The sequence below is a fragment of the Peromyscus maniculatus genome, chromosome 11 (assembly GCF_049852395.1).
Source record: "Peromyscus maniculatus bairdii isolate BWxNUB_F1_BW_parent chromosome 11, HU_Pman_BW_mat_3.1, whole genome shotgun sequence".
NCBI lineage: Eukaryota > Metazoa > Chordata > Mammalia > Rodentia > Cricetidae > Peromyscus > Peromyscus maniculatus.
Window position 1 is genome coordinate 61,504,956 of NC_134862.1, and position 26,011 is coordinate 61,530,966.

The following is a 26,011-nucleotide window of genomic DNA, read 5'->3' on the forward strand; positions in this document are numbered from 1 at the left end:
CCACAGTTCCCAGTCCAGCCAGAGGTGTCCAGAAGCTCGCTTCTGGAAGAACGTGCAGCTTTGCCCCTCTGTCTCAGAGCAGCCTTGAAAACAATCCGTGAGAAAGTATCCCCTCTGGAAGGAAAGCCAGAGTGTGGGACAGACAGGCCAGCCAGAGTTGAGATGTGTGAGTCTGAAGGTTCCAACTGCTAGTCTAAGCCAGCCTGACACCATGAAAACTTGATAGGGATTGTAAGATTGTCCAACCTAACTGTGCAGGGAAAAACCAAAAACAAGCAAATGTGAGGGAACGGGGGCGTACATGAATGAAGAGAAAAGTAGGAGCCAGAAGAGCAAAGTCCTGATGCCCAGAGGGATTCTGGGACAGAAGTACAGGACAAGAGGAGAGGAATGGATGCTAGGCTGTGCTTGGAGGTAGCGACGTTGGTGCTCAGGCTGTGCAGGGAAGGGAACAGGTGGAAACCAGCGGAAGGAGGGGGGTTAACAGAAGTGTTACCAGCCTAGTCCTTAAAGTGACCACGTATCCTTTGAAACCTATCCCAGTGGGAGGGACTGATGGGGTCAGGCCTGTGATGAGATGGTGGGACAGCAATAGCCTGGATTCGGACGTGTGTACGCCTCTGGACAGGGCCTGTGAAGCCAAAGCCCCTTCCTACAGGAGAGATGCAGGGATTGGACTCACAGAAGAGGACCCAGGAGAAAGCGAGGCTTCTATTGAGGGAGGTTCTCTCAGCAGAGGGCATCCGGGAAGGCGGGTGCCCTCACAGGGATACTCGGGCTTAGGGCTCCGGTTGCCTGTCAGAAGCCCCTCACTGCGAAGCTGGAGGCTGTCCAGGGAGTCTGTGCAGAGCCTACGTGAGTCTCTTTGGGTCACAGCCAAGAAACAAGCTGTGGGAGCCCCAGGCCTGCTCCAGCTCCATGAGTCAGTCTTTCCCCAAGCAGGCTAAGATGTTCCCAGGGTGCCGTGCCACACATAGAAGCCCCGCCTCGAACATTTTCCCGTCTCACACCTGGAATTTGGGCTGCTCCCCCATCCAAGAGGGTTGGGGCTTACGTCCCTCGGCTGGCTGAGCCTGTGCACCCCAGCGAAGAGCTGGTAGTAAATGTGCTGTCGCTCAATACGGAATGAACCTCAAGGGGTAGGAAAGCCTGTTAGCTGTGGCTTTCCAGATCCCCTCCCCCACACACACACACACTGCAGTGTTAGCACAATGTCTGACCGCTTTCTCTCGCTCTCTCTGATTGATATATGGGAGTCTGGATCTCCGATTCATGATGTGATATACTAATTATTCAACAAATTACCAAATTTATATATCATAGTGTACATTCTCAGAGAAGATTTTGCTGGAGGCTTGGCTGTTTGCTGTCATATAAATGAGGATCATGGGTGTGTGGGGGGAAAAAACGCAGTCATGTAGAAGGCTGCTTCTATTTCAAATGTGACACCTTGATTTTTCGAGAGGAGGCATGGGAGCAATTCGGAAATAATTTCAACCGTCTCTTGTCTAAGGGGATCTTTCGGGCACTCATTTGTATGCTTGTGTACAAGGCTGGGCCTGTGTCACGCCACACTGTTCTGGTAACACATGGTGGCGGGGCACGATGATGTCTCCTGAGACGCTGTGACAAAGGGCGTGGATCGAAGTCACTGCAGCACAGAGGCTCTCCCAGAAGGGGAGATCCTGCACCAACACCCCCCCCACACACACACACAAGGGGTGGGGGAGGAGGGAGAAGAAAGGGAGGGAAGATGGGGGTGTGGCTTGAATTAGATGCCTCAAACTGCCGATTCAAATGAAGTCCTTCCACACTGGCTACAGGGTCTGGGCAGAAATACTGAGGGCCCACGCTCAACAGTTATTGGCAAATAATGATCTAAAGAGAACTGGCTTGGCTGGGCAGTGATGGTGCGCACGCCTTTAACCCCAGCACGTGGGAGGCAGAGGCAGGTGGATCTCTCTGAGTTCGAGGCCAGCCTGGGCTACAGAGTTCCAGGAAAGGCACCAAAGCTACACAGAGAAACCTTGTCTCAAAAAACAAACAAGAGGAGGAGGAGGAGAAACTGGCTTGGATTTTTCTGCCTTTCAGACAAATTTATATCACTCTTGGATATTCGCTCCTCCTTTTAGCATCTCGTCTTCGGCTTCTCCTCTGGACCATGCAACCCCCTCATAAGTCCTCACCATTTATTCTCAACACTGTCCCTGATGAGTGTAGAACATTCTAGAAAGAGACATCAATGCTCAACAAGTTCTTCAGGTATTTGTATCTTGAACAGAGACACCAGACAGAGCTACGTAGTGATGGGACCATGAATGATGGACACCATGTCAGTCAGAACTGTTATGACTAAAACCATTTTAGAAATCCCTGTGACTTGAAGGGCAAAAAATCAAGCAGGTAGACTTGTAGGCAGGAGGCAGCTGAGCCCCTAGTCACTGCTTGAGGCTTGCCTGGCGTCCGCTGCACTCAAACAAATGAAAAGGAAAAATCTCTGGTTTAGGTTACTGAGATTTCTTTGTGACTTCAGTCTAGTCCAGGTAGCCTAATAAATACTTCCGGTGGCATTTCATTTTAGACATCTCTGAAGGAAAACAGCAATGTAATTAACTTCTTATATTGGAGTTGTAGGCATCTGTAGAGAAAGCCAATTAGTCTCGGGAAACTCCTCCACCCCACTGAGGTCAGAGCAGCCCACAGCACGGCAGCCGCCTACAGCCTTACACTGCGTGAACTTGAACGTGACTCGGAGAAGGCAATCCAAAGACATGATTTCAAGCACAACTCCAAGACTGGTTGGTTTCTACATATGGGGGGTGGGGTGCATGTTCTAGAATGGTTTTGAAAAATTCGTCACAAAGTGCCAGAGGGCATGCCACACTATCAATTCCCTTTAAAAATACCCACTTGGTCCAATTTAGGAACCTGTAGGAAAGTCATTCTGGGTAACAATATGAAAACAACGAGACTGTGTTGTGTGAAGTCAACTGAGATGGGATGCCTTCTGAGAAGACGTTCCCATTCCAGCGAGGGTTTCCTGGCTGAGGGAGCATCACCAAAGGTTTCATAAGTGTCTAGATGCTGGCAGCCCTGCATTTGAGAAAGGCTCTCAGTGAGCTAGCAAGACCTACCTTGAGTCCTCATCCCAGGTTCACACCTCGGAAAGGCAGCCCCACTGCGTGGCTCCTAGGATAAGCAGAGCACCACCATCGACTGGTGTGTCCTGAGCACACCCCCCTCCCTCGAAGCTGACAGCCCTTGCCGGTGGACACAGGCCTCTGCTGCTCCTCCGTTCTCTCCGGCTGATTCACAGAGGGCCTGAGAATGAATGCTGGCAAACCCGGAGCCCGGACCCCACCTAATTAACACTCCAGATACGAGCCCTTTGGGTCTGGCAGCACATGCCAACCAAGTCCCAAACCAGTTTATTAGTTTAACCAAAAGGTAAACAGATGCTGGAGATGCAGAGAGACGAGCGTGCGAGCAGCTGGAAACAACATCCAGCTGTTCACCCAGAAGCAAAGTTAAAACAACTGAAGTGGCATTAAATAAACGAGACCATGTTTTATCCACTTGGGATTCCCATTGTCTTTTTTAAAAAAGGTAAATATATATATATTTTTTACATTGCAGAATATAAATCTAGGCTCTACATATACAGTATAATTACACAGGGCGAGCACATTGGGCATAGCACGTATGTCTTGGGAGCCACACCCTAAACCAGGCCAACAGCTCCGCCTTTGCTTTTTTACCTTGACACTGAGAAAGCCAAGCTGAGGCTCAGTTTACCCCAGTCTTCCTGACGGCTGTGACCCTTGCTGTCTCCCCTCCATGCGCAGAAGCACCAACCAAACAGGGCTCACAAGCGAAAAGGAAAGCGCCTTCCGACTGTTGACACCTAGCTGGCCTCCACAGCCCAGGCCGGTCTCCCAGAAACACCAAGGGAATCGGAGGACTTCTTGGCTCTCTCTTTGGTCCATTGCCACAAATCTCTTGAGCTTCTCCTGGTGTTTCTTGTTGAATTCATATGGCTATTTACATAACATAAACCCACAAGACCTTTGGGAGCTATAATACACTGTTAGGGAAAAAAAAGTTCCCTGTTACAATCTGGACATCATATCCTAGGTTCATTCTCTTTATTTTTGGAATAAAAACTGGTATTTGGGGGGAATTTTTTCTTAAAGAGGGGGACAACAATTTGAAAGTGCTTCTTACACATGTCAACTCACCCCATATGGCTTTTTCATCCAAACCCCAACATACGTAAGATCAGGAGCAAAAGCATGAAAACATACTATATGTTACTATAGACAAAAATGTCACTTAACAGCGACACCAGGGGAGCAGGTGTGGGATGAGAAAGGAAGAAGGCCATCGTTCCCAACTAGAAGGATGCACCTCTTTGCGAAAAGGCGGAGACAGTGTAGGCTGTCCTTCCTTCCCTGTGACTGGGCACAGGAATTCTACAAAAGTAAAGAAGGAAGCTAGATGAGTTATGGGGGGGGGGAGGCATTTTCCGAGGGGTCATCACAGGGAGGTCGCTGCTCAGAAATCCTTCACAGGCTTGAAATGGTCAAATGTAGTCGATCTCAGTAGAAATGTCTACACCTGAGGAACAAATTGCACATAAGATAGGTACCAGGCTCCAGGTGGCGGAAGACTTTGGACGCACACTTGTACATGCGGAAGGCAATCAGAAGGGCAAGACGCGGCACTCCAAGACAGAGAAGAGTCCACAGGGGCCGCCGTTCTTCCGCACTTCCTTCTCGGGCCGCCAAGGTATGGGAGACCACGGCTACTTGTGCAGTAGTGACTGTGGCGTGTTCTTTAGGAGAGGACACAGAAGCACAACAGGGCTTCCAGAAACCGAAACAAGCTTGTGTTGACTCCAGAGGCATTGTGATGGGGACCAGCAAGGCACGCGGGCCTCTGAAGCTCCGGCAGATGCGGGCAGAAGGCAGGGACCACGGACTCATCCAGACCCTCCCATGGCGGCCTTTCATGCAGCCCGTGGCCACTCCAACCTCTGCAGTTTGTTCGTCTGGTGGCACAGGATTGAGAAAGTAATCCTCTCCCTTTACAAAAATAGAGTTTGGGCTTATAATACTGGCATGAAGAATACTCACTATTGGTAGATCTATTAATTTGGAAGGTATGAGACTAGGGTCTCAGTCCCTTCTATTTCCCTGTAAAAAGTGACCTCAACTTCCCAGGCCATTGTGCAAATTGGTTTTCCCATAGTCCAGAACATCCTGTAAAGTTCCTTTTATATAGACATCTATACACACACACACACACACACACACATACACACACACACACACACTACATATGTGTGTGTGTATATTCTTAAATGTGGATCATTTTGTATTTCACGTTCAGTTCCAAGAGTATCAGTGAATCACTTATCCTTTTAATGTCAAATTCACTTCCACTCTCCCTACATAGTGCTTTGTACACATCGGAACTCAATAAATATCTGCTGGCTTCACCAATGATCCTCAGCACTGAGCGGTGGTTGCGGTCACCATAGCTGTTGTCAGCCCCACTCTGCCTTTGGTGAGTCGGTGTGGACTGTCCTCTCAGAGGGTGATCTTGCTGTGTCTGTTACTCCAACAGCCCCGCTTCGCAGTCCTGGGCAAGGTCAAGCTGGTCCGACTACGCAGCTTCACCTGCTCTTCCGCTGCGTTCTTTTTGCGTAAAATGAAGTCGAAGTTCACTTGGCTGTTCATGGCATAAAAGACGTTTGCAGAGTCCGGGATCACCAGCTCTAGAAGAGACAAAGAAACAGTAGCTGGTCAGTGTGCGTAGGGCAGCCCATCACTGACTGGCAGAAGTCAATCCTGCCGAGACACAAGGCCTGGATGGAGGCAGGTTCCATGAATGTAACCTGGACCAGGCAGTGTGGACACCTCCTCATGACCGTTCCCCAAAACGTAATCCCTATCTGAAACTGAGCATAAATAAAGTGTCCGAGTTCCCCCTGTGAACTCACTGTTCAAATACAGAATGTTAAAAGCTTGAAGAACGTATGGGGGTGGGGGCACCAAGATGATCCCAGGATCGCAGAACCCAGGCTTCCCAACTTCTGCTAGCTTCCTACCATCCAAATACACACATGTGCTCCCACAGTCTACAGGAGTCCAGCGACATGAACAAGACTTACAGCATTTGTTCAGACATCTTTACTTGGATTAAATTAAAATATTTTTGGCATAATTCCAAGTCAAACTCGTTCTTTATTCTTTTGGAATCACTGCTTCGCCCAGAGTGTGCTTTTCAATACTGAACAACACCGAGAGAAGACAGTGCATGCCACTAACTTTCAAGCTGTATTCACCTTTGGTCATGCCCAACTAAACACCTGCAATTCAAAAACAAGGGCTGCCACCCGTGGAAATGTGCCAAAGCAAAGCTGTTTTCTTCTGTTTTTAAAAGCACAGAATAAAATGGGCAAATGTGGGGATCTCGGGATTTAGGGCAGTGAGGTCAGGAAAGAAAGTTAGTTGCAGGGGATTCTGGTTACAGATTTGCAGGAAGTGAGTTTCCAGCGAACTCCTCACATGGGGACCCCACAGCTAGCCAAGGTGATCAGGCTCTCCAAGACTGGTACGCTATGTTCAAGTGTGCCACAAGGACTAACATCCCCAAGTGTCTTCTCACTCACACTCACCTATTTCGGGGGTCACAACGATACTAGTCCCATTTGTAGAGCACTTAGCATTTCTACAAAGCTCCTTCTGGTACATTATTTATATTGATTTCATAATCGCCCTAGGATGTATGAGGGACCAGAGAGGGCTTTTGTCTCCAGATAAGTGATACAGGACCATGGCTGGGAAGGTCAGGCATTTGTTAAGACCACTCAGTTGGTGGGCACAGCTAGGCCTGGGTTTCATTCTCTGGGCCACTGGATCTTCAGACCCACTGGTCTCCTTTGCACTACTCTGTGGACCACACACTACAGTTTAGTAGAACACTTTTGGATTTCTAATTTTAACTGCAACTGCATTTCACTGTTATAACTGAAGGTCAGGAGATGGCTCCATCTGAAAAGTAATTGCTTTGTGGGCACAAGGACCTGAGTTCAGTTCTTAGAACCTATACTTCAGAAGAAAGAAAGAAAAAGAAACAGAAGCTGGATTTGGGGCTGGAGAGATGGCTCAGGGTTAAAAGAACACACAGCTGTTCTTCCAGAGGACATAGGTTCAATTCCCAGCACACACAACCATCTGTAACTCTAGTTTGAAGTAATCAGAAAGCCTCTTCTGGCCTGTACAGGTACTGCATGTACATAATGCACACCCCCACACCCACACCCCACACCCCACACACACAAAAAGGAAACTTTAAAAGCTGGGTATGGACACACACTTGCAACCCCACACTGAGAAGGCAGAGGCACGGGAATGGATCCCTGGCCAGTCTAACCTATTTGCTGGGTTCCAGGCTAGTAAGAGAGCATATCTTTAAAAAAAAAAAAAAAAAAAAAAGCCTAAGGAATGACAGCCAGTGCCAACTTCTGGCCTTCACAGGTAGGTGCACACATGTGCACCCCACCCCACACAAATTATAATTGAGAAAGTTTTATCCTACAGACTAAGACAAAGATGGATGGCTGAGAAACCTCTGATAGGCAGCTGGAATAGGACTGCCTCGGACACTACGGCTTCTAATGTCCAGGGACAGGTGCTGTTTCCACTCCAGCCACTCATCTCTGAGCCGAAGAGAGGACCCTGGTGATCTGTTGGCCAGAAGCCGTGGTCTCCCCACCCCCAATAATATAATTCTCCTTTTGTTTCCTGGGAGGAGAGCACTCCTTGTGGCTGAGCAGCGCCTTCCACTGAGATGGGCCGTCAGTGTGGATCTGTCGGCAGGCCGGGCTAGCCTCGGTCAACAATGTGCGTAGTCAATTCTGCTCTTGGAGTGGAGTCTCCTTCTGATGGAGCAGGCCTCCACAATGTGACAGAGAAGTCATTCACCTGCCTACCTCTCTCCCAAAACCCACCCCCAATTCAGATGAGCAAATAGATACATGAAGGGGTAAGAGACCTTTGAAAGACATTTTTTTTTTTTTAAATAATGAGTTCTGGCCTCACAGGTGCATTTCACCAGTTCCTTGGTTGCTAAAGACTGATCAGAAATTACGAAAACAAAACCAAACAACAACAAAACCCCACAACTCTCTCAAACGCTGAAGTGAAACATACGAGAAATTCTGACGTGAGTGCCTCCAGGTCACACAGGACAGAGAATCAGTGTCAAGAAAAGGATGTGTGTGTCCATCCGCCCAGACCCAACAGGTTCCATCTGCTTCCCACTCCTGACACACAGGGACTGCTCGTGAAAACACACTTCTCATGGGGAACACCCACTCCTGACACACGGGGACTGCTCGTGAAAATGTCCTTTTCATGGGGAACACAAATGATGGGCAGCAGGAATCCTACGAAAACCCCAGAAACAACAGCAAACGAGCTGGGGGCCTAAGAGCTGGAAGCCACTTGAGATACTTGAGTCTATGGTAAGGTCACGTGTAGCTTGCCACCCTTACATAGTTAAAAAACGCCACCAGGGGGCAGGAGAGAGGGTCCTGTGGATGAGAACACTTGCTGTGTAAGTATGAGAACCTGAGTTTAGATCCAGCACCACATAAAAACTGTGCCTGCCTGTAACCACACCCTGTCAGGGGAGGAGACAGGGAGACTGCCTGGGCTTGCAGGCCACCAGCCTTGCTCCAAGCTCAGGGAGAGCAGGCCACCCATTATAGTACTGCTCTGGCTGCACGCACACACGCACGCACGCACGCACGCACGCATGCACACACACACACACACAAGCACAAACGCACACGCACGCACACACGCACGCACACACGCATGCCAGCCACTAGGTTCCAATAAAAAGAAAAACATTACATGCCCTTTCTGCTGTGAGCAACTAAGGGCAAAACGTGCAGACTGCTGGCACCTGGCACACAGAGGAGAACGTGCCCACCTTTGTCCTCCGAGATGACCTGTACCAGCTCGTATTCCTCAGCTGGGTCCGAGTCCAGATTGTGCTTCATCATGGCTCTCTGGATCACAGCAGGGGTCTTATCTTGGCTTGTCAACTGCAAAGACAACGAAGACATCTGTAACGTGCTTAGCTGGTGTTTCCTAAGCTCCTGACCGCTTACCTTTGCTGTCTTGTGTGGCACATCCTGCTCTAGGAAGGATGGAGAAGGTGGCACAAGAATGGGACAGACAGCCAGGACTCCTGAGTGTTAGTACTGCTTCCACCTGACAAGCCAAAAGGTGGCAGGCAGGTAATCCAGTGGCCCCACTAAAATGAGGAAAATACATGCTGTGGGATGTTGTTCTGTATGCTGTGAATGTGTTGCCCTGATTGGTTGATAAATAAAACACTGATTGGCCAGTAGCCAGGCAGGAAGTATAGGCGGGATAAACAGACAAGGAGAATTCTGGGAAGAGGAAGGCTGAAGTCATGAGTCACCAGCCAGACTCAGAGGAAGCAAGATGTGAAGGCAAAATTGAGAAAAGGTACCAAGCCACATGGCTAAACATAGATAAGAATTATGGGTTAATTTAAGTGTAAGACCTAGTTAGTAATAAGCCTGAGCTAATGGCCAAGCAGTTATAATTAATATAAGCTTCTGAGTGATTATTTTATAAGCAGGCCATGGGACTGTGGGGGCCAGGCAGGGCTGGAGGAATCTTCCAACTACAAACACACATTGACTATCACCCCACACTGCTTAATTTCCCAGTAATAGAATATATATATTTCTGTAAAACATGTAAGGCATTATGAGTCCTGGGCCAATGTGATCTTCATGTGTAGAGCTTATGCCATGACATTAGTTGACAACCAACAGAAAGAAATGGCTACAATTCTGTCTACTGAAAAAAAAAAAAAGCATAAGAGACTCTATGACCCAGCAAACCATTTGCTAAAAGAACTGAAAATCTATGTCCATAAAGGGACTTGTGCACAATATCACAGCAGGTTCATTCACGAATTCCCAAACCCTCCATCAACCTGACTCTTCTCTTCTACAGGGGAATGTGTGACAAAATGATGCCGTGCCGACTGCTGAGCCACTCAAGGAGAACTGACCGAGGACTGACACCTGCAACAGTGGGGAGGATCTCACCAACGTGCTGATATAAGACAGCATTAAAACACAAACCCTGCATCTGTGGTTAAAGGGGGCTGATTGGAAGTATCGGAGGGAGTCTTGGTGTGGCTGGAAATAGCCTTCATTGGATTTCAGGTGGTGGACAGACAGATACATACCAAGAGATTTTAAAACTCAAAGAACAGAACACTTAAGATCTGAACTGTGCGCTAATCATACTTCAATAAAAATCAGCTTCTAGGGCTGGAGAGATGGCTCAGAGGTTAAGAGCACCGACTGTTCTTCCAGAGGCCCTGAGTTCAATTCCCAGCAACCACATGGTGGCTCACAACCGTCTGTAATGAGATCTGGTGCCCTCTTCTGTATACATAATAAATAAATATATCTTTAAAAAAAATCAGCTTCTAATGAAAGCACAAAGGTTCTGTTCACTCCTAAGTCTGATTTTTCTTTTCTTTATCTCTGCCCACTAGTTGATTTTGAGCATGAGTTCAGGTGACATCTAAGAGGGCCGTCTAAACGCTGTATCTTGAGTGATTTTTTTAAAGGCTAAAGAAGTGAATGAAAACTCAGATTATTCATATTTAAAAAGAAAAGCTTCTCTCACCAGAAGGTGAGAAAACATGCTTGCTAGGGCGCACATACACACACAATACACACACACACACACACACACACACACACACACACACACACACACACACAGCCTGATTTCCTCTAAGGCCTAAGTGCCTCCCCGTGACCCAGGCAGCAGCTGGTGTTTGTGATTCGATAAGCAGCAATAAGGGCTGAGTGGATTTGCCTATTACCAAAACATCTGGCTTATGTACTCACAAGGAAAGAACTGATGCAGACAAAATTTTAAAGGATGAAAATATATATTTCTGATAATATAAAGGAAATTAACCCATACAACTGATTAGCAGTGTAATGCTGGAGGAGGAAGGACACTGTGGGGTAGAAGACAGGTAGATTTCAGTTTAGAAATCTATTTAGGGAGAGAGCCAGGCGACAGAAGAAGGGCAGTGGCCAAGGGCTTTCCCTGGGTGTTTATAAAGGAACATAAAGGGCCCCAGGAAAGAACAGCAAAGGGGGGGTGTTCTCCCGAAGGCAGTCCCGATCCCAAGGAAGGAATACTCCAGAAACTCATCTATTTATTGTCCTCCCAACACCAGGACATCACATCTGGTCCAAGATGTCTCCTGAGTGTACTGTTTTCCCCTGACCGAGCAGAGCACACAGCCATGGGCATGACGCACAGCGTAACCGCTGGGTGCACACATCTGTAGTCTGATTCCGAGACACTGGTTGTGTGGGTGGTCCACTGCTCTCTGGCTGGCATATGTAACAAAAGCATACCACTAGAGTGTGGACTCCCAGGGGATCTATTTCTCTAGTGCATCCTTGTTAGCTACTCCCTACTACTAGTTAAACTGGGTCTCATCCCACACTCATTCCCACCCCGTGGGACTGTAAGACACATACTATTGGAGTCCAGCACCAGCCCTGCATCCCTATGTTTCTGACAATCCATTACACAACGCCATCTGGATGTCCCAATTTAAAGACCCTGAAACCTTCTCCTCTAGCAGTTCATATCTCACTGGACAGTCATCGGCTCCCAGGCCACAAGGTCACCAGATGGTCCCAAATTCTCCCTCTTCCTTAGGAATCCTCCCTCTTCCGTACCCTCCACAACAGTTACCGAGAGGTTGATAACGGGATGAATGGTTCTTACAACAATACCTCCTCAGATACTTCCCGTATCATCTCACTAGTCAAGCCCTTATCGGGCCCTGCATGAAAGATGGAGCAGCTTCCTAGCCTGCTTCCTGCCCCGGGGCTCCCTCCCACGCCCACCTCTGGCAGCAGGCCTTCACAAGGCCAGTTACTCTTCTAATGAACAAACCTGATCGTTCCTTAACCTGAACCCTCCAGGGAGACCTCACTGCCTGTAGAATTAACACAAAGTCCCCCGAGGAGGCCACAAGACCGTTTCCAATCTAGTCTGGTTTCTGTTGGAACATTTAGTGTATGATTTCTCTCTCTTTCACTACAAGTTCTTCAAAGATCAATGACTCTTATTCATCTCCTTCGTCTCAAAGCCCAGGGCAATAACTAGTAACAACACACCCTCAGTAATTACTGTGTTCAATGAGTGGGTCAGCAAAGGCTTTCTCTGGAACGTTAAAAGACAGTGACTCCACACCACTATGGCACATCCAGGCCTTAGCCTGGAGGCAAATGATGACACTCAATGCAGAAATGGAATTGACTGTAGACTTTGCTGCAGAAAAGGATTTACTTATTGTTTATTTATGTTAGTGTATTATAGGCCCTATCGACTAAGGAATTTAGTCATCTAACACAAGACCTTACACAGTCAAGGTTATCACCATGAGAGGCCTGGTATGTATTCCAAAAGACTAGCACCGTCAAGTGCAGCTTTGGAATTTTCCTAGTCTAATGCAGGTTTTGTAAGAAGCACATAAAACCCAGTTCCATATACTTACTAAGCGTTTCACCTTCATCATCCTCTTCGGGAGCTAGGCTTGAGCCAAATGACTAAAAGGAAAAGCTCTGTTTCCATATTATTGAAAAGGCAGGTTGATTCACTCCTAAGTCTAAACATCAGAAGAGTCCATGTGAAGAAGGCATGAGGAGCCATGACATCCTTCCTCCCTGGACTGCTGTCATATGGTCACCCACGTGGATCATCACGAAACGGGACACCAACCCCAATGAGTAGGTTTAAATAACTCAAGATGTCAAAACTATATCCTACAGTCACCTGGACCATCAGATGGACATCTAGGCCCGGGAAGATGTTGCTGTCGGTTGTATGTGTACACAGAGACAGGTGTGACAAAGAGCATGCGTATGCAAGGGTATCAGTGTGCACAGCTGACAGATGCAGTGGCCTGGGCTCTTGCCACGGAGACCTTCCCATACAGGACGGCCCCTTACCATGATGCTCTTGTACATGTTCCCGTTGTCGTCCTCTACGCTGATGCGGATGATGCAGGTGTCTTCGTTCTGCTGGTTGTAAACGGGAGGCAGTACTGTGGAGGTAATGGATGTCACGGAGACGGAGCGCTTGTGGATTTTAGGGTTGTTGTTGCAGGTTGGAGGGGAGGACAGGGGGTTGACTAAGGACGACATCCCTGAGGAATTTGTGTCCATGGAATGGATGGAGGAACATGAAGAGGAGGACTCAGAGAGCTGCAAGAGGCAACACATCCCCAAAGAACACAGGGCCGTTAGAACCTGGGCCAAGCATGCGTCACAATTTTCAAGACAGAAGTAGGTATGGAAAATGATCAGCTTCAGTGACTTCCTCCTCGATATCTCACAGGTCTCTGATCACACGCACACTTGCAGACCATGGGCTGATGTGACTGTCAGTGATTCAGAGCGATCTAAGCACTCTGAATCAGGGAAAGGCACAGTGGTTCTTTGACTTCCTGTTTCAGTTGTTCATATCAAAGTCAACCAGGAGATGGCAGCAGACACCTGCTTATACAGGCCATAGCCACTGAAGTAAGTCAGCTTACAGATGCTAAGAAGCCTTCCTTATGGGAACTTAGAGATTCTCAACACCAATGCAGCCACGGAGAACATTCCGTCCTGACTCTACTTCATGTCTAGATTTTGTAGAAGGACATAAATGTCTTTATGCCTAGAAGCTTATAAGATAAGGACTACATACAGCTTAGGTAGTTCTGCTGGGGGCGGGGGAGGGCTTTTCTGACCTGACCCTTTCTCAACTAGAGACGCCCAAGGCCCAGAGACAACACTGTGCCCCAGGTTCATCCACCCAGTCTCTCTCACTGCTACCAGGACCCGGAGCACTGTGCCCGCCTTTGCCAAGGTGTGCACCCAGCAATGTACAGCACCCTGCAGAAGACACAGTGACGGGTGACCTGGTGTGCTATTGCCGTGATATCTTTAATACTGTAAGACTGGTAATGGCCTTGCATTTCTCCTTCTCACTTAGGTCTCACAGTGTCATAACAATGATGAGTATATGATTCAGAAAAAGCAATTCATTTGCCTGAAAGACACACAGCCTTTGAGTATCTCTGCCGCTTTTCACATTTGCTGGTAGGACCAGCAACATACATGTCCACGATCTAGGTCAAGGCCATTTGAGAAAGGTGTGGCCGCAGTTAATGAGCTTCTCCGAGTAACCAAATATTTAAGATGTATCCAATATTAATTGCTAGACAAGAGATGCTTAAAACTCACCAGAATGTATTCTCCACACAAAACCATTACATTGAGCCATTTAAATGTCAAGTATTACAGAAAATTCTCTCTCTCATTCTCTCTCTCTCTCTGAGTGTGTGTGTGTATAATATCTGGAGTGAGCTAAGCTGAATTATATTATAATAATCCTGTAAAATATTCTAGAAGTCATTAAAAATCATTATTAACTTCTTCCATATGTGTCTGCCCTTCCACAGAAACAGATTAAGAAATGTAGCTTTCTGATTATGTGGCTTCTAAAAAAAAAAAAAAAACAGGAACTCTGTTAGCTTTAATTTCTTGGGGGCTGCTTCTTCCTAGGGCATCCTATGTTAAAGACAATTCCACAACAGGGTGTTCTCTTACAGCTAGCAAGCTGCAACACCAGTTCTGATCTGTAGTATCTCAGTGGGATTGTCATGATACAGTTGAGCTATATGCTGCTGTTGTCTGGAATTTTGTCTTCTCTTCCCAAGTAACTCAACTTGAGCACTTACTCAGAGTGGACAATTTTAATAGCATAATTTTGCCTACACTGGGCGGTGGTGGTGCATGCCTTTAATCCCAGCACTCAGGAGGCAGAGGCAGGCAATCTCTGTGAGTTCGAGGCCAGCCTGGTCTACAAAGCAAGCTCCAGAAAAGGCACAAAGCTACATGGAGAAACCCTGTCTCAAAAAACAAAAACAAAACCAAAAAATGCCTGCAGGTATATTAGCCAAGAAGGTCCATTTTCCAAACGTTGCTTGAATTTTTTTACTTTCATGTTCTTTTTCCCTTTCTATGATTTTAATAACATTTATAATGGAGATGATAAAACATTAAGGATGGTGAGGTTACTTGAGTTATAAAGAGAAAATCTGATGGGCCCCCATATTCCTAGTAAGAATGTAAGTGATAAGGAGTGAACATAAAAATAAATGTTTATAAATGATGATAAGGAGCATGAAGAAAGAAGAATGCAAATTATACTTTAACCTCACATGGGAGAGGGAGATGGAGAGGGACCATGTGGAGGCCACTAGAGAGGAAGTCATCTCAGGATCCTGGGCTAGGAGTGTGCGAGACATCCAGGCCCAGTCAGGAGCCATGCAGAACTGTGGAATTTTCTGGGTAATGTATAGGGATTTTTCAGCACAGAAACTGCATGTACCCATGTCACACACTCATCTTTAAGTCTGTAGAAACTTGACTCTAGGAAAGATTCATCTGAAAATGTATAAATATAATCTATGAAGGAAATTAATCTGACAAAAAAACATAAAGAGTTGTGGAAGCAACAACATGTACATGACTTCCAAGACACCGTGTAGGTGTGTGTGTGTGTGTGTGTGTGTGTGTGTGTGTGTGTGTGTGTGTGTCTGTAGGTGTGCTGCTGGGGATAGAAGCCAAGGCTTTGTAATACTAGTTACACATTCTACCACTGAGCTGCATCCTCAGCCTTAATTTTCATGCTCTCCTAAGGGTACCGTGGTCATATTCTACCTCTCCACCAACAGATTGATTCCATCTCCTTCCCAGACAGGGATAGCAATCCCTCCAAGATGTGTGGGTGGCACAGCCATGGTCACTTTTCTATGACATCCACCAGCAGATTATGAAACCCAAAAAAACATTAGACCCTATGAAAAAGCAAAGGAGTAAGACCTCATTCTAGATTTTTAAAAATCTGTGTGTGTTTAAAAAAAAAATTCTGTGTGTGAAAGGTGTGTGTGTGTGTGTGTGTGTGTGTGTGTGTGTGTGTAAGATGTGTGTGCACATTTGTGTGTGAGTGCACGTGTGTATATGCCAAGGCACACATGTAGATGTCAGAGGACAACCTCTAACTTGTCTGAGACAGGCTGTTCACCATTTTGTACATACACCAGGCCAGCTGACCTGGGAGCTTCTGAGGAGCCTCCTGTCTCTGCCTCCCATCTTGCTGTAGTAGTGCAGATATTTTCTCTTACTTATTTATTGCAGGCTTGAGAGATGGACTGGATGAGGATCCCACTATCAGTGCTTACAGCTTGCCATCTATCAGTGCTTACAGCTTGCCATCTATTTCCGCTATGGTAGACTATATCATAATTATCAACACCGTCCCCTGCTGCAAACTGTGCCCTTTGCCCTGGGTTTTGTTCCATGGTTCCTCCCACTGAAGTCAGATCCTATCTCCCTGCTTCAGTTATTTATGTTGGATTTGACCACATGACTGCTTTGAGCAATGGAATGTTGGTAGGTATGACCAAGGGAAGGATTGCTGTGTGTGCTTACAGGGTGGGGTTTCTTCCCCTCTTCATACATTTCAGCATGTTAAGAGAGTGTTCTGGAAAGGCCATTACTCCAAATGAATGGCAGGTAAGTGAGAAGACTTGGGTTAAAACTGTGGTGTAGGGTCAAGCCTGACCCAAAGCAGCCAGCCCCCCTAGAAATATGGTGGTTGCTCTAAGTTTTTAAGTTTTGAGTGCTATTCTATATGATGGGGGTGTGGTACAGGTGTGGCTAAAATAGCACGTGGCACCAAGAAGTTGGCATATCTCCATTTCTTATGTTTTGTTCTTCCGCAAGCATGCCTGATTCTCTTGACTAAAGCATACTTATTTTAGGGGCCACAATCCTTTGGTGCATTTAGGCATGGCATAATAACGTTTCAGGGCACAAAGGAAAAACCCAATCTCCTCAGTACTGTGCAGCTGTTTCTCCGAGGAATGGGTCCCCAGAAGGACTCTGTCTCTGTGACATCTACTGACAAACCTGAGAACAGACACTCTTCATGCGGCACATAGCATGTTGGGGGCTGCATCAGGAAGGAGAATTATGGAAAGGATTAGTATGTACCTTCTTTTGAGGCTCATCTGGTGTGTCCATGGGTGTGATGGAACCCTCCTCAGCCTCCGAGTGGTTTGACTCACAGGACGACACGCTGACGGAGTCCATGCTCTCACCAGAGCTCCCACTGGCCGTGGACTTGGGCTGCTCTTTAGTGGGAGTGCTCCCAGTGATGAGGTCAGACCCCAGAAACAGTCTGCAGAAAACAGAACGCCAAACACGCAGGCTGTTACAAACCCAGAGCCCAAGGCTGAGCAAACAACGTGTGCTGATTCAGCTCTTAGTGTCTTCCCAATCGTGTATAGTCTGTTGTACATATTTCCAGAAAAAAAATTATAATGTTTCTAACAGATAGTAATGACCATCTTGTCCTAGAAGATTACATCCAACCCCAAACAACACATAGGTTGTTCAACTGATGCAGCCTTTCCAAGTCACTGCTCCTTCATCTTTTAGCAGTCTCAGGACCACAGTGACAGGGTCAGGATACCAACACCCCACCCTATTGTCTCCTACCCTAAAGTGAACTTGGAACTTCCTGCAGCTGGAAAAGTGGGTGTGCTCTGGATAAGAAACCAAGGAAGAACACTTCTGCTTTGAGCCATCTGGAGAACTACAATAACCCAAAGTCCTTCTCCATAAATCAACTATGTAAGAAATACTAAAACCTCTTTTCAGCTGAGCTGGCAAGATGTAAGGGAAATCCCTACAGGCCTTTAAGAAAAAGAGAACTGAAAATCGGAAGCTGGTGAGCTATTTCTGCAGCTGCTCTCTTCGGGAAACGGGAGATATGAATGTTGGCCAAATAGTCATTTTAAAAAATTAATGCACTTTAATTATACATAATAATGGGGTTTCATTTGATATTTCCATACATATATACAGTGTGAACTTGTCACAGATTTAACTTGTACACAGTACTGTGAAATGAGGATTCTATTTAGGAAAGGAAGGATGCTGGCACTCAATCTCTTATATAAAGCCAGGCACTCAAAGAGCTTGACCCTCAGTAAAGAGATAGGCTACAGACACAGGAGACAACAGGAAAGAAAGCCTGTCTGTCCTGGCCTGAGTTTGTATGGAAGGAATAAGGTCTCCACACACGTGTGAACCCAGCCCCTGCTTCACTCCGATTTGCTACCTAGGTGGTCTACACGTTAGGAAATCTCAGGCCACCACTGAGAAGGAAGGAAGGAAGGAAGGAAGGAAGGAAGGAAGGAAGGAAGGAAGGAAGGAAGGAAGGAAGGAAGGAAGGAAGGATGGATGGAATCTATTCTTCAGGAAGGCTATACCTTTTACATAAGCTGCAAAGAATTCTTTTATAAAGATGAGCTCACAATACAAAAACCACAAAACATACACAAAGAACCACTCCACTCAAAGAGAATTAACAGACAGGATGAGCGGGAGACACCGACTCCCGAGAACTTCTGATACGGGATAGTCAGAGAGAAAGCAGTGACTCGTTCATTCACTTGACAAATATTTGTATGTCCACCGCAGGCCAAGCTTTATGAGAGTATTTTAAAATATTAAAGACATAAGAAAAATTTAAATCTGTTCAGAGAAAGGCCACTCCAACAAAAAAAGAGAATTTGAAAAAAAAAATCACATATAAGTGAAATGTATAGTGATCAAAATTAAAAACTCAGTAGGATTAAATAACTGTTAAAGAAAACAATTATGAAAAAAAAAACATGAGTAAATCTGGAAAAAAAATCCTCAGAAATCCATATCGATAAATAGATACAGAAACAGAGGTTGAAGGACACACTGAAAACAGCGGACAGTCCTGCATGTGTGTGAGATCGGAAGACAATGAGACTGGAAAAGGGAACGTAGGAAGATACAGTGGCTGAGAACATTCCAGAACTGGTGAGCCACAAAATCCACTGATCCAGGAAGCATGACACCCTCACATCAGAAACAATAGCCAAGATGTCCACATGGCGGTTGGTGGGGTTGGGGCATGTCAAGGTGAACCAGCTGGCCTGGGAAAACTGACCACTGTTCCCTAAGGGCTATTCTTGCTTGCCCCTGGCCAACAGAGATAGTGTCACCCAAAAGATGAGACTCAGGTTTATAAACCAAGGGATCTGCATGGGAGGGAAGCTTCCTGGAATTAGAACCTTATGAAGCAGAGGAGGGTCTCAGTCTTTCTCCAGAAACTGGTCCAGCCAAAGCCCGGGGTCTAAAGAACAATATTTTTATTCCCTTTCTTCCTCCTCTGGCTCTCCCTCCTTCCCCCAACTCTTCCATCTCTCTCTTCCTTCAGAATGTAACTTCACAGGTCACTGTGCATAAAGCATCTATAAACTTAACTCTGAACTGAATCTTAGGTTTGCATCCAGAGCCTCCCATCACAAGCACGTGATCTACCTTTTCCACACTTCAGTTTCTTGTTCTGTGATTGGAGCTGATCACAGAAACTGTTTCCCAGATCATGTTGTAGATTCTGCAACCACATGGATTGTCTTTACAGCAGCCCCAGCGTCCGGCTTATTTTAGTCATTCTAAGTATTCACTGTTCACTTATGGGGTGTGTGCAGCATTTAGATGCTGTGCACAGAGCAACAAATGAAAACAAGGCTTCCCTTCGTGGGGCTCAGATTCTACGCAGACACACACAGTGTACAGTGCGTTAGATGAAGGGAAACGTGATGGAGAAAACGAAAATGGAGGTTGCCAAGGACAAGTGGTGTGTAAGGGCTATGGTCGTCAACAAGCTTGCCGAGGTGACATTTCTACAAACGCCGGAAGGAAGGCAGAGAGTGAGCCGGGCGGCTCTTGGGGAGACGAGTCAGCAGAACAAAGACAACTGGGAATGACTGCCTGGTGTGTGCGGGGAGGTCTGAAGGTGCCTGGAGCGCATAGGGTAGCGTGAACAGGGAAAGATGAGGACAGACAGACGGGGACAGGCTGTCGGGGTGGTGCTGATGCTGCGGGGCAATGGGTCCTGTAGATGTTCCAAGGTCTCTGGACTCCATCCAGATGGAGTGAGGTCTCACAAAGTTGGCCACAGAAGGCCTCTTCATCTACCACACCTGATGGACACTGTTTCTACTGTAACACTGCTCACTCTAAACTGAAGAGGTCAGCACAAATGAGGATGACCAGAGTACACAGCACTGTCGGGAGGTCTCTCTTAGGAGATAACCATTCTTGCCAACAGCCAGGAAAACAAGCCATGGCAAGGGCTAGTGTAAAGGCAGCAGCCTGGTGTGTTTAAAGGTTGGCTAGAAGGTTGATGTGGCGGACCTTGGTGAACCAAGGCAAGTGCCATAAGAGAAGGAAATCTGGGAGTAGATCACATAAGGCCTAATAAACGAGGACCTAGAGTTGAGACTTCATTTCAAAATAAAACCACTGGGTGTTTTTAAAAAGTGAAATAATCTGTTGTTCAAAGGATCAGCAGGCTATTAGTAGAGAACAAAAGTGAAGGGACAAGAGGACAGCCAGAGGACAGACAGACCACTGCTGCTGGAGTGGTTCAGGTGTGAGATGACAGGGGTCCATCCCAGAGGAAGGGGAGAGGAATGGACGGATGTAATGGGCCTTTTGCAGTCATGACAGAAAACACATTCTTTAAGGGAACCGGCAGTGCTGAGTACACTCCTCTCCCACTCTGACAGGACCCTCTCAGGGCAGGCCCTGGGGGCGGGCCGGGTGGTGGGGACTCACAGGCTCAGCCTCTTCACCATGCTCTTCCGAGGCTTGGGGGAGGTGGTGCTGGCATCGGCAGCTGCTTCAATCTCACAGGAGAGGGCATAGCTGGGAAGAAGACAGAGCAGGTCTGAGGTCAGTTTAAGCACCAAACAGATTCCCCGCGGATGTGATTTGCTGGGATACTGGATTCAGAGGAAGGCTCTGGATATTCCAAGTAAAGCTGTAGACTGTGGTGTTCTGGCGTGAACGTCAGAGGGTGTTTGCCCATGGGCACATCTGATACATTCACACTGCATGCTCCTTCTCCTTACTCCTTTCACGGGCAGATGGACAGTTCTGCAGGCTTCAACATGAGGCCAGTGACGCAGGCAGCACCATGCGCTGACCGCAGCCTGCCCCGTGACCATCCTCATCCCACCGCAAGGCCAGAGGAAGACTCTTCCTCCCTCAATGAGCCCCGCCGCCATTTTTCTGCTTCCTCCTTCCAATGTGCTTATGTTTATGTGCACATATTTTTTATGTTAGGAAGAGGAAAGATGGTATTTTTGTAAAATATCTAACCTTCGGTGAACAGACATAAGCAATTATATTATTTATAAAGATACAAAACTATAACTACAAACCTTATCTTTAATTGCCAAAACCTCCTCAATTAAAAATTGAGAATGCCTGGGCTTCAAATATTGGTATGCCAGACAAATAGTAACCAATGTGAGGCCCAAAGGGTGTTTCGGATTTGAGGTGCTTCTTGTGAAAGTCTGGAACTGTATCTAGCACAGGTACATGGTGAGTGGGTAGGCGGGTCATGATGCCCATCATCCAACCACCTCACAGCTGAGGTGGTAATCAGGCAGGCCTGTCACGACCCGCTATAGCACCCCTCAAAGCCCTCAGTCCTCATCGGCAAATACTTATGTGGCTGTCCATACCACTCTGCCTTATGATAAATCTTCAAAGAAAATCTCAGGTCTACCTCAGCGACCAGCAAACTTTCTCTGAATCGGATCAGATAGTAAGTATTTTAGGCTGTGGGCCATATGGTCTGTCTCTAATGCTTGAGAGCAACCATAGATAAGATGATGTAAATGAATGGGCTATATTCCGTTAAAGTGATATTTATGGATCCTGAAATTTGAATTTCAAATAGCTATCTCATACCAAATTATTCTTCTTTTATTTTTTCCCTCTGACACTTAAAATGTGAAAACAGGCAGCAGGCCACATACGGCCACCAGACTAGAGGGAAGGTCCCAGCCCACTCGTCCAGTGTTCACAGCACTAATTAGACCCAATGTGCCTTGTCCTAGCCCACTCGTCCAGTGTTCACAGCACTAGTCAGGCTCCATGTGCCTTGCCATGCACACCAGCCAGTGTATGAAACCTGGGCCCTGGGCCCCAGTGTATGAAACCTGGGCCCTGGGCCCCACCCACCCCAGAGGTGCCACTGCTCCTGGCCGTAGGTTCCACAGCACTTCAATTACCCCACATTTTAATTTCTCATGGGCTCTTCTTCTCCTTCTCCTCCTCCTTTCTTCTTCCTCTTCCTCTTCCTCTCCTCCTCCTCTCTCCCTGAAAGCTAACGCTGTGAACTCTCTCACAACGGCAGTGGTAGTATGATGACAAGCATGATTAGCATTCTAACAGTGCTTTTCAGAATATGATTTCATACTTAGAACAAACATTTTACAAACAGGCATCCTGAAGTTGAGGAAGAATAAAGGGTCGTTCAAGTTTTCAAAGATGAGTGGCAGGGTAAGACTTAAAAGCCCATTCACTAGTCCTGTCCATTCAGCTTCCCTCTGAAAACCAAGGACCCAGGACCCTAGAACAGCTACCCAAGAGCCACTGAAGAGATGACCCAACAAGGTCCTGGCTTCCTCAGTCATCTTGCCAGAACCCCAGTTCCTCCCTGACAGGTGACAGACAGACCAGCCCTACCTCTCCTCCTCTGTTAGAAGCTGCTGCCTCTGGAACCACTGGATAAACTTCTGGTCTGGGGTCATGCAATAGCTGTTGCAGGCAGACTGCAGGAGCTTTATCTGGGCAATCACTTCAAATTCCTAAAAGAGACAGAAAATGAAAAAGAGACTGAGTAATAAGATGCAACCAACGAAAATCTTTTCAACATGGAAACATAACACCTTAAGGGTAAACCATTGAGGAGGACTCTCAAATCCTGCTGCTTTAGAGAGGAAATGAATCTTAGAAGCTCTAACTCAGGGGTGGGATGGAGTTTGGTGGTAGAGTGTGTGCCTGGCATACATAACACTCTGGGTTAATCCCTGGTTGGTACTGCAAACAAAAATAAATCTAAAAATACACATATATATCACTTCAAACTCCTTCAGTCCTTTATGTTTCGATTCTTAATGCTCTCTTCTCCTTGCAAAAAAGAATTCATATGACTAAAACAAACCATCAAAAGAAGTCCAACTAGTCACCAACTCAATTAATTTATAATGGTACCTTTTCCTTCCTGTTTCCATTCTTGGAATTTTTTCTTTTAAGTATAAGATTGATGAGATACGTAAAAACATTTTACTTCAATTTCTTTAAAAAAAAAAAAAAGGAAGAAAAGTAGGAAGGAAGGAAGGAAGGAAGGAAGGAAGGAAGGAAGGAAGGAAGGAAGGAAGGAAGGAAGGAAGGCAGAAAGGGAGGGAGGGAGGGAGGGAGGAAGGGAGAGGAGGAGGGAGGGAGGGAGGGAGGGAGAGGAGGGACAGAGGGAGAGGAGGGAGGGAGGGAGGGAGGGAGGGAGGGAGGGAGGGAGGGAGGGAGGGAGGGAGGGAGGGAGGGAGGGAGGGAGAGAAGAAGGGAGGGAAATATTTCCAGGGAAGAGCCATAGCCCCGCATCTGCAGCCACCTCTCCAACCCTTCCCCTCAATAACTATGCACTGGTGGGCTGACCATCTCAACAGTGCGGGTCTCATAAACCTCAGTGTTTAGGTTGCCCAAATCCGTGGGTTTTTACTACTCCAGGAAATCATTTAACTAACCTTCTGTAACTCACAAGAACAAGAGAAGCACGTACGTGATTATGTCCAAATTTATTTAGAACTTTGCACATGCTTCAAGGTCCCTTCCTTAATGTCATCATTGAGGACAAACTGTAGCTTCAGGTTTCATACTCAGAACTTGGAAAATGTCTCACATCTTAGTCTTAAAAGGAAAGAATGTCGTTTCCAGGTTTATGCTGAAGTTAAAGGATCGAGCCTGGGCATTGTGGAGGTCTAACAGGACGGGACAGAAGTGACTTCACATCGGTAGTCTCATCCCTTCCCTGGCGCTGTCAAGGAATATTTACCCCCATACCACAGAAGGTCCAGTGGATGAGGGACAGAAAGCTCCTGTGGGTCCATGTTGGTATCTTGTTGCTAAGGAGCCTAGCCTGGCCAGCTGCTCCGCACCATGTCTGCATCAAGCCCCACGGTCTTTGCTCCTGCACTGTTCTCTGGCCTCCTATGTGCTTCTCTAAGACCCCCCACCTCTGCTTTGAGCTTGGACAAAGATGAATTAGGGTTGCCTGCTCGTCTGCCTGGCTCCCTCCTGGACTGTGGACTTCAGGAGGGTAGGGAGCTCTGGTTTCCTGCTGCAGAAGTTTCCGAGCTCCCTGGTAGGTACATAACCAGTGCCGGTAGAATGGAAGGATGGACAGATGAATGGAAGACAGCAAAGCATTCCAGGGCAGGTACAGCACTCACTCAGTTTCCTTTCAAACACTCAAATGCCTATCTCATGTCCATTTGAAACAAAAATTATAGCAACATGTACACTTTAAAACAAACCGTAGTGCAGAACTATTCTATCCATAGAAAGGTTTAAGTATGATATAGAACATCCTTCCTATAGTGACAGGAAAGATAAAAGATAACCATCTAATGGAGAAGACTGACTATGTCCTTTCCTCACCCAGACAGACCCACAGGAGTCTACTAATTATCTTTATTAATGTCATTCACTCTTAGAAACCTATTTCCTTAATAGATGAACTTGTTTCTATTCAACTGACAAAAAATGATATGTTGGGGAGGGGTGTGCATGCCTTTAATCCCAGCACTTGGAAAACAGAGGCAGGCAGATCTCTGTGAGTTTGAGGCCAGCCTGGCTTACAGAGCTAGTTCAGAACAATCAGGGCTACACAGAAAAAACCCTGTCTCGATGTCAGGGAGAAGCATACATTCAAGGTGTACACAACATGATATTTTGGAATAGGTATTCACTGTGGAATGACTAAATCAAGCAAACTAACATATTAAGTGTTTCACATACTTCTTTGTAGGAGAATATTCAAAATCTATTCTCAGCAATAATTTTCATATGCATAATACATTATTACTAACTATAGAGTAAACCTGTTTTTCTAAAAGTAGCTGTGAAGAAGGAGATGAGATGGGGGTAAAGAAAGAAATCTCTCAATCTCTCTCTGTCTCTGTGTGTGCGCGCATGCATGTTTTAGGGATCAAATGCAGGACCTTATGCATCTAGGCCAGGTGCCCTCCCATTGTGCTGTGCGCCCAGCTCTACACTACCTTTAATTTATTAATGAGCTTTGCAGCTGGACAAAATCTGAACTCATTCCCAGCTGACTCTGGACCAGCTACTCAGTCTCTTCCATCCTCACCGTTAACTGAAGATGAAGAAAAAGGCCTTGCAGGGTTCTTGTGGAGTGATGTACAGGAACATGCCAAACATAATGGGATACTGAAATGTTCAATGAGTATCATTTTTCTGCCTCTCCAAAAACTAACAGAAGAACAAACTTTGTCTCCCCGTCTTTCAGCTTTTCATGCCCAAACGAAATAAAATGGCAAACCACAGGCAGGGACTCTACTCACCCTTCTCCGTTTCTCAAAGTTGATCAGTCCACCCTGAAAGAAATGTTTAGAAGAACGTAACCAACCAAGCCGCAGAGCCCTGGGCTGTTGTGGGTCACACTACATAGGTCAAAGAGATGATAGGCTTGTAATTATTAATGATCTTATTAACACGGCAACTACAGAGGAAGACAATCATCTTTTCCTGGGAGAAAAATGTTCATTTATGACAGGGCATGGTAGGCAGCCATCTCTTAAAACCTGAAACCAACTACAGTAACAGCGATAAAGCCCCGGGAGTCAGAATCCAACACACTTGCCAAGCCAG

The 26,011-nt window shown here is 46.5% G+C and overlaps 1 protein-coding gene across 3 annotated transcripts in view; it reads right to left on the bottom strand.

The window, feature by feature from the left end:
• Window positions 1-3,378: 3,378 nt before the first annotated feature.
• Window positions 3,379-26,011, bottom strand: part of Rgl1 (ral guanine nucleotide dissociation stimulator like 1) — a 255,966-nt gene continuing 233,333 nt past the window's right edge. For all 3 annotated transcript variants that reach the window (XM_076547614.1, XM_076547615.1, XM_076547616.1), the window contains 7 exons: window positions 25,705-25,737; window positions 22,811-22,932; window positions 20,888-20,977; window positions 17,216-17,402; window positions 13,118-13,372; window positions 9,007-9,121; window positions 3,379-5,779 (listed from right to left, as the gene is read on the bottom strand). In XM_076547614.1, coding sequence (XP_076403729.1) covers window positions 5,592-5,779; window positions 9,007-9,121; window positions 13,118-13,372; window positions 17,216-17,402; window positions 20,888-20,977; window positions 22,811-22,932; window positions 25,705-25,737 — 990 coding nt within the window. In that variant the 3' untranslated portion in view covers window positions 3,379-5,591. The remainder of the gene's footprint in view (window positions 5,780-9,006; window positions 9,122-13,117; window positions 13,373-17,215; window positions 17,403-20,887; window positions 20,978-22,810; window positions 22,933-25,704; window positions 25,738-26,011) is intronic.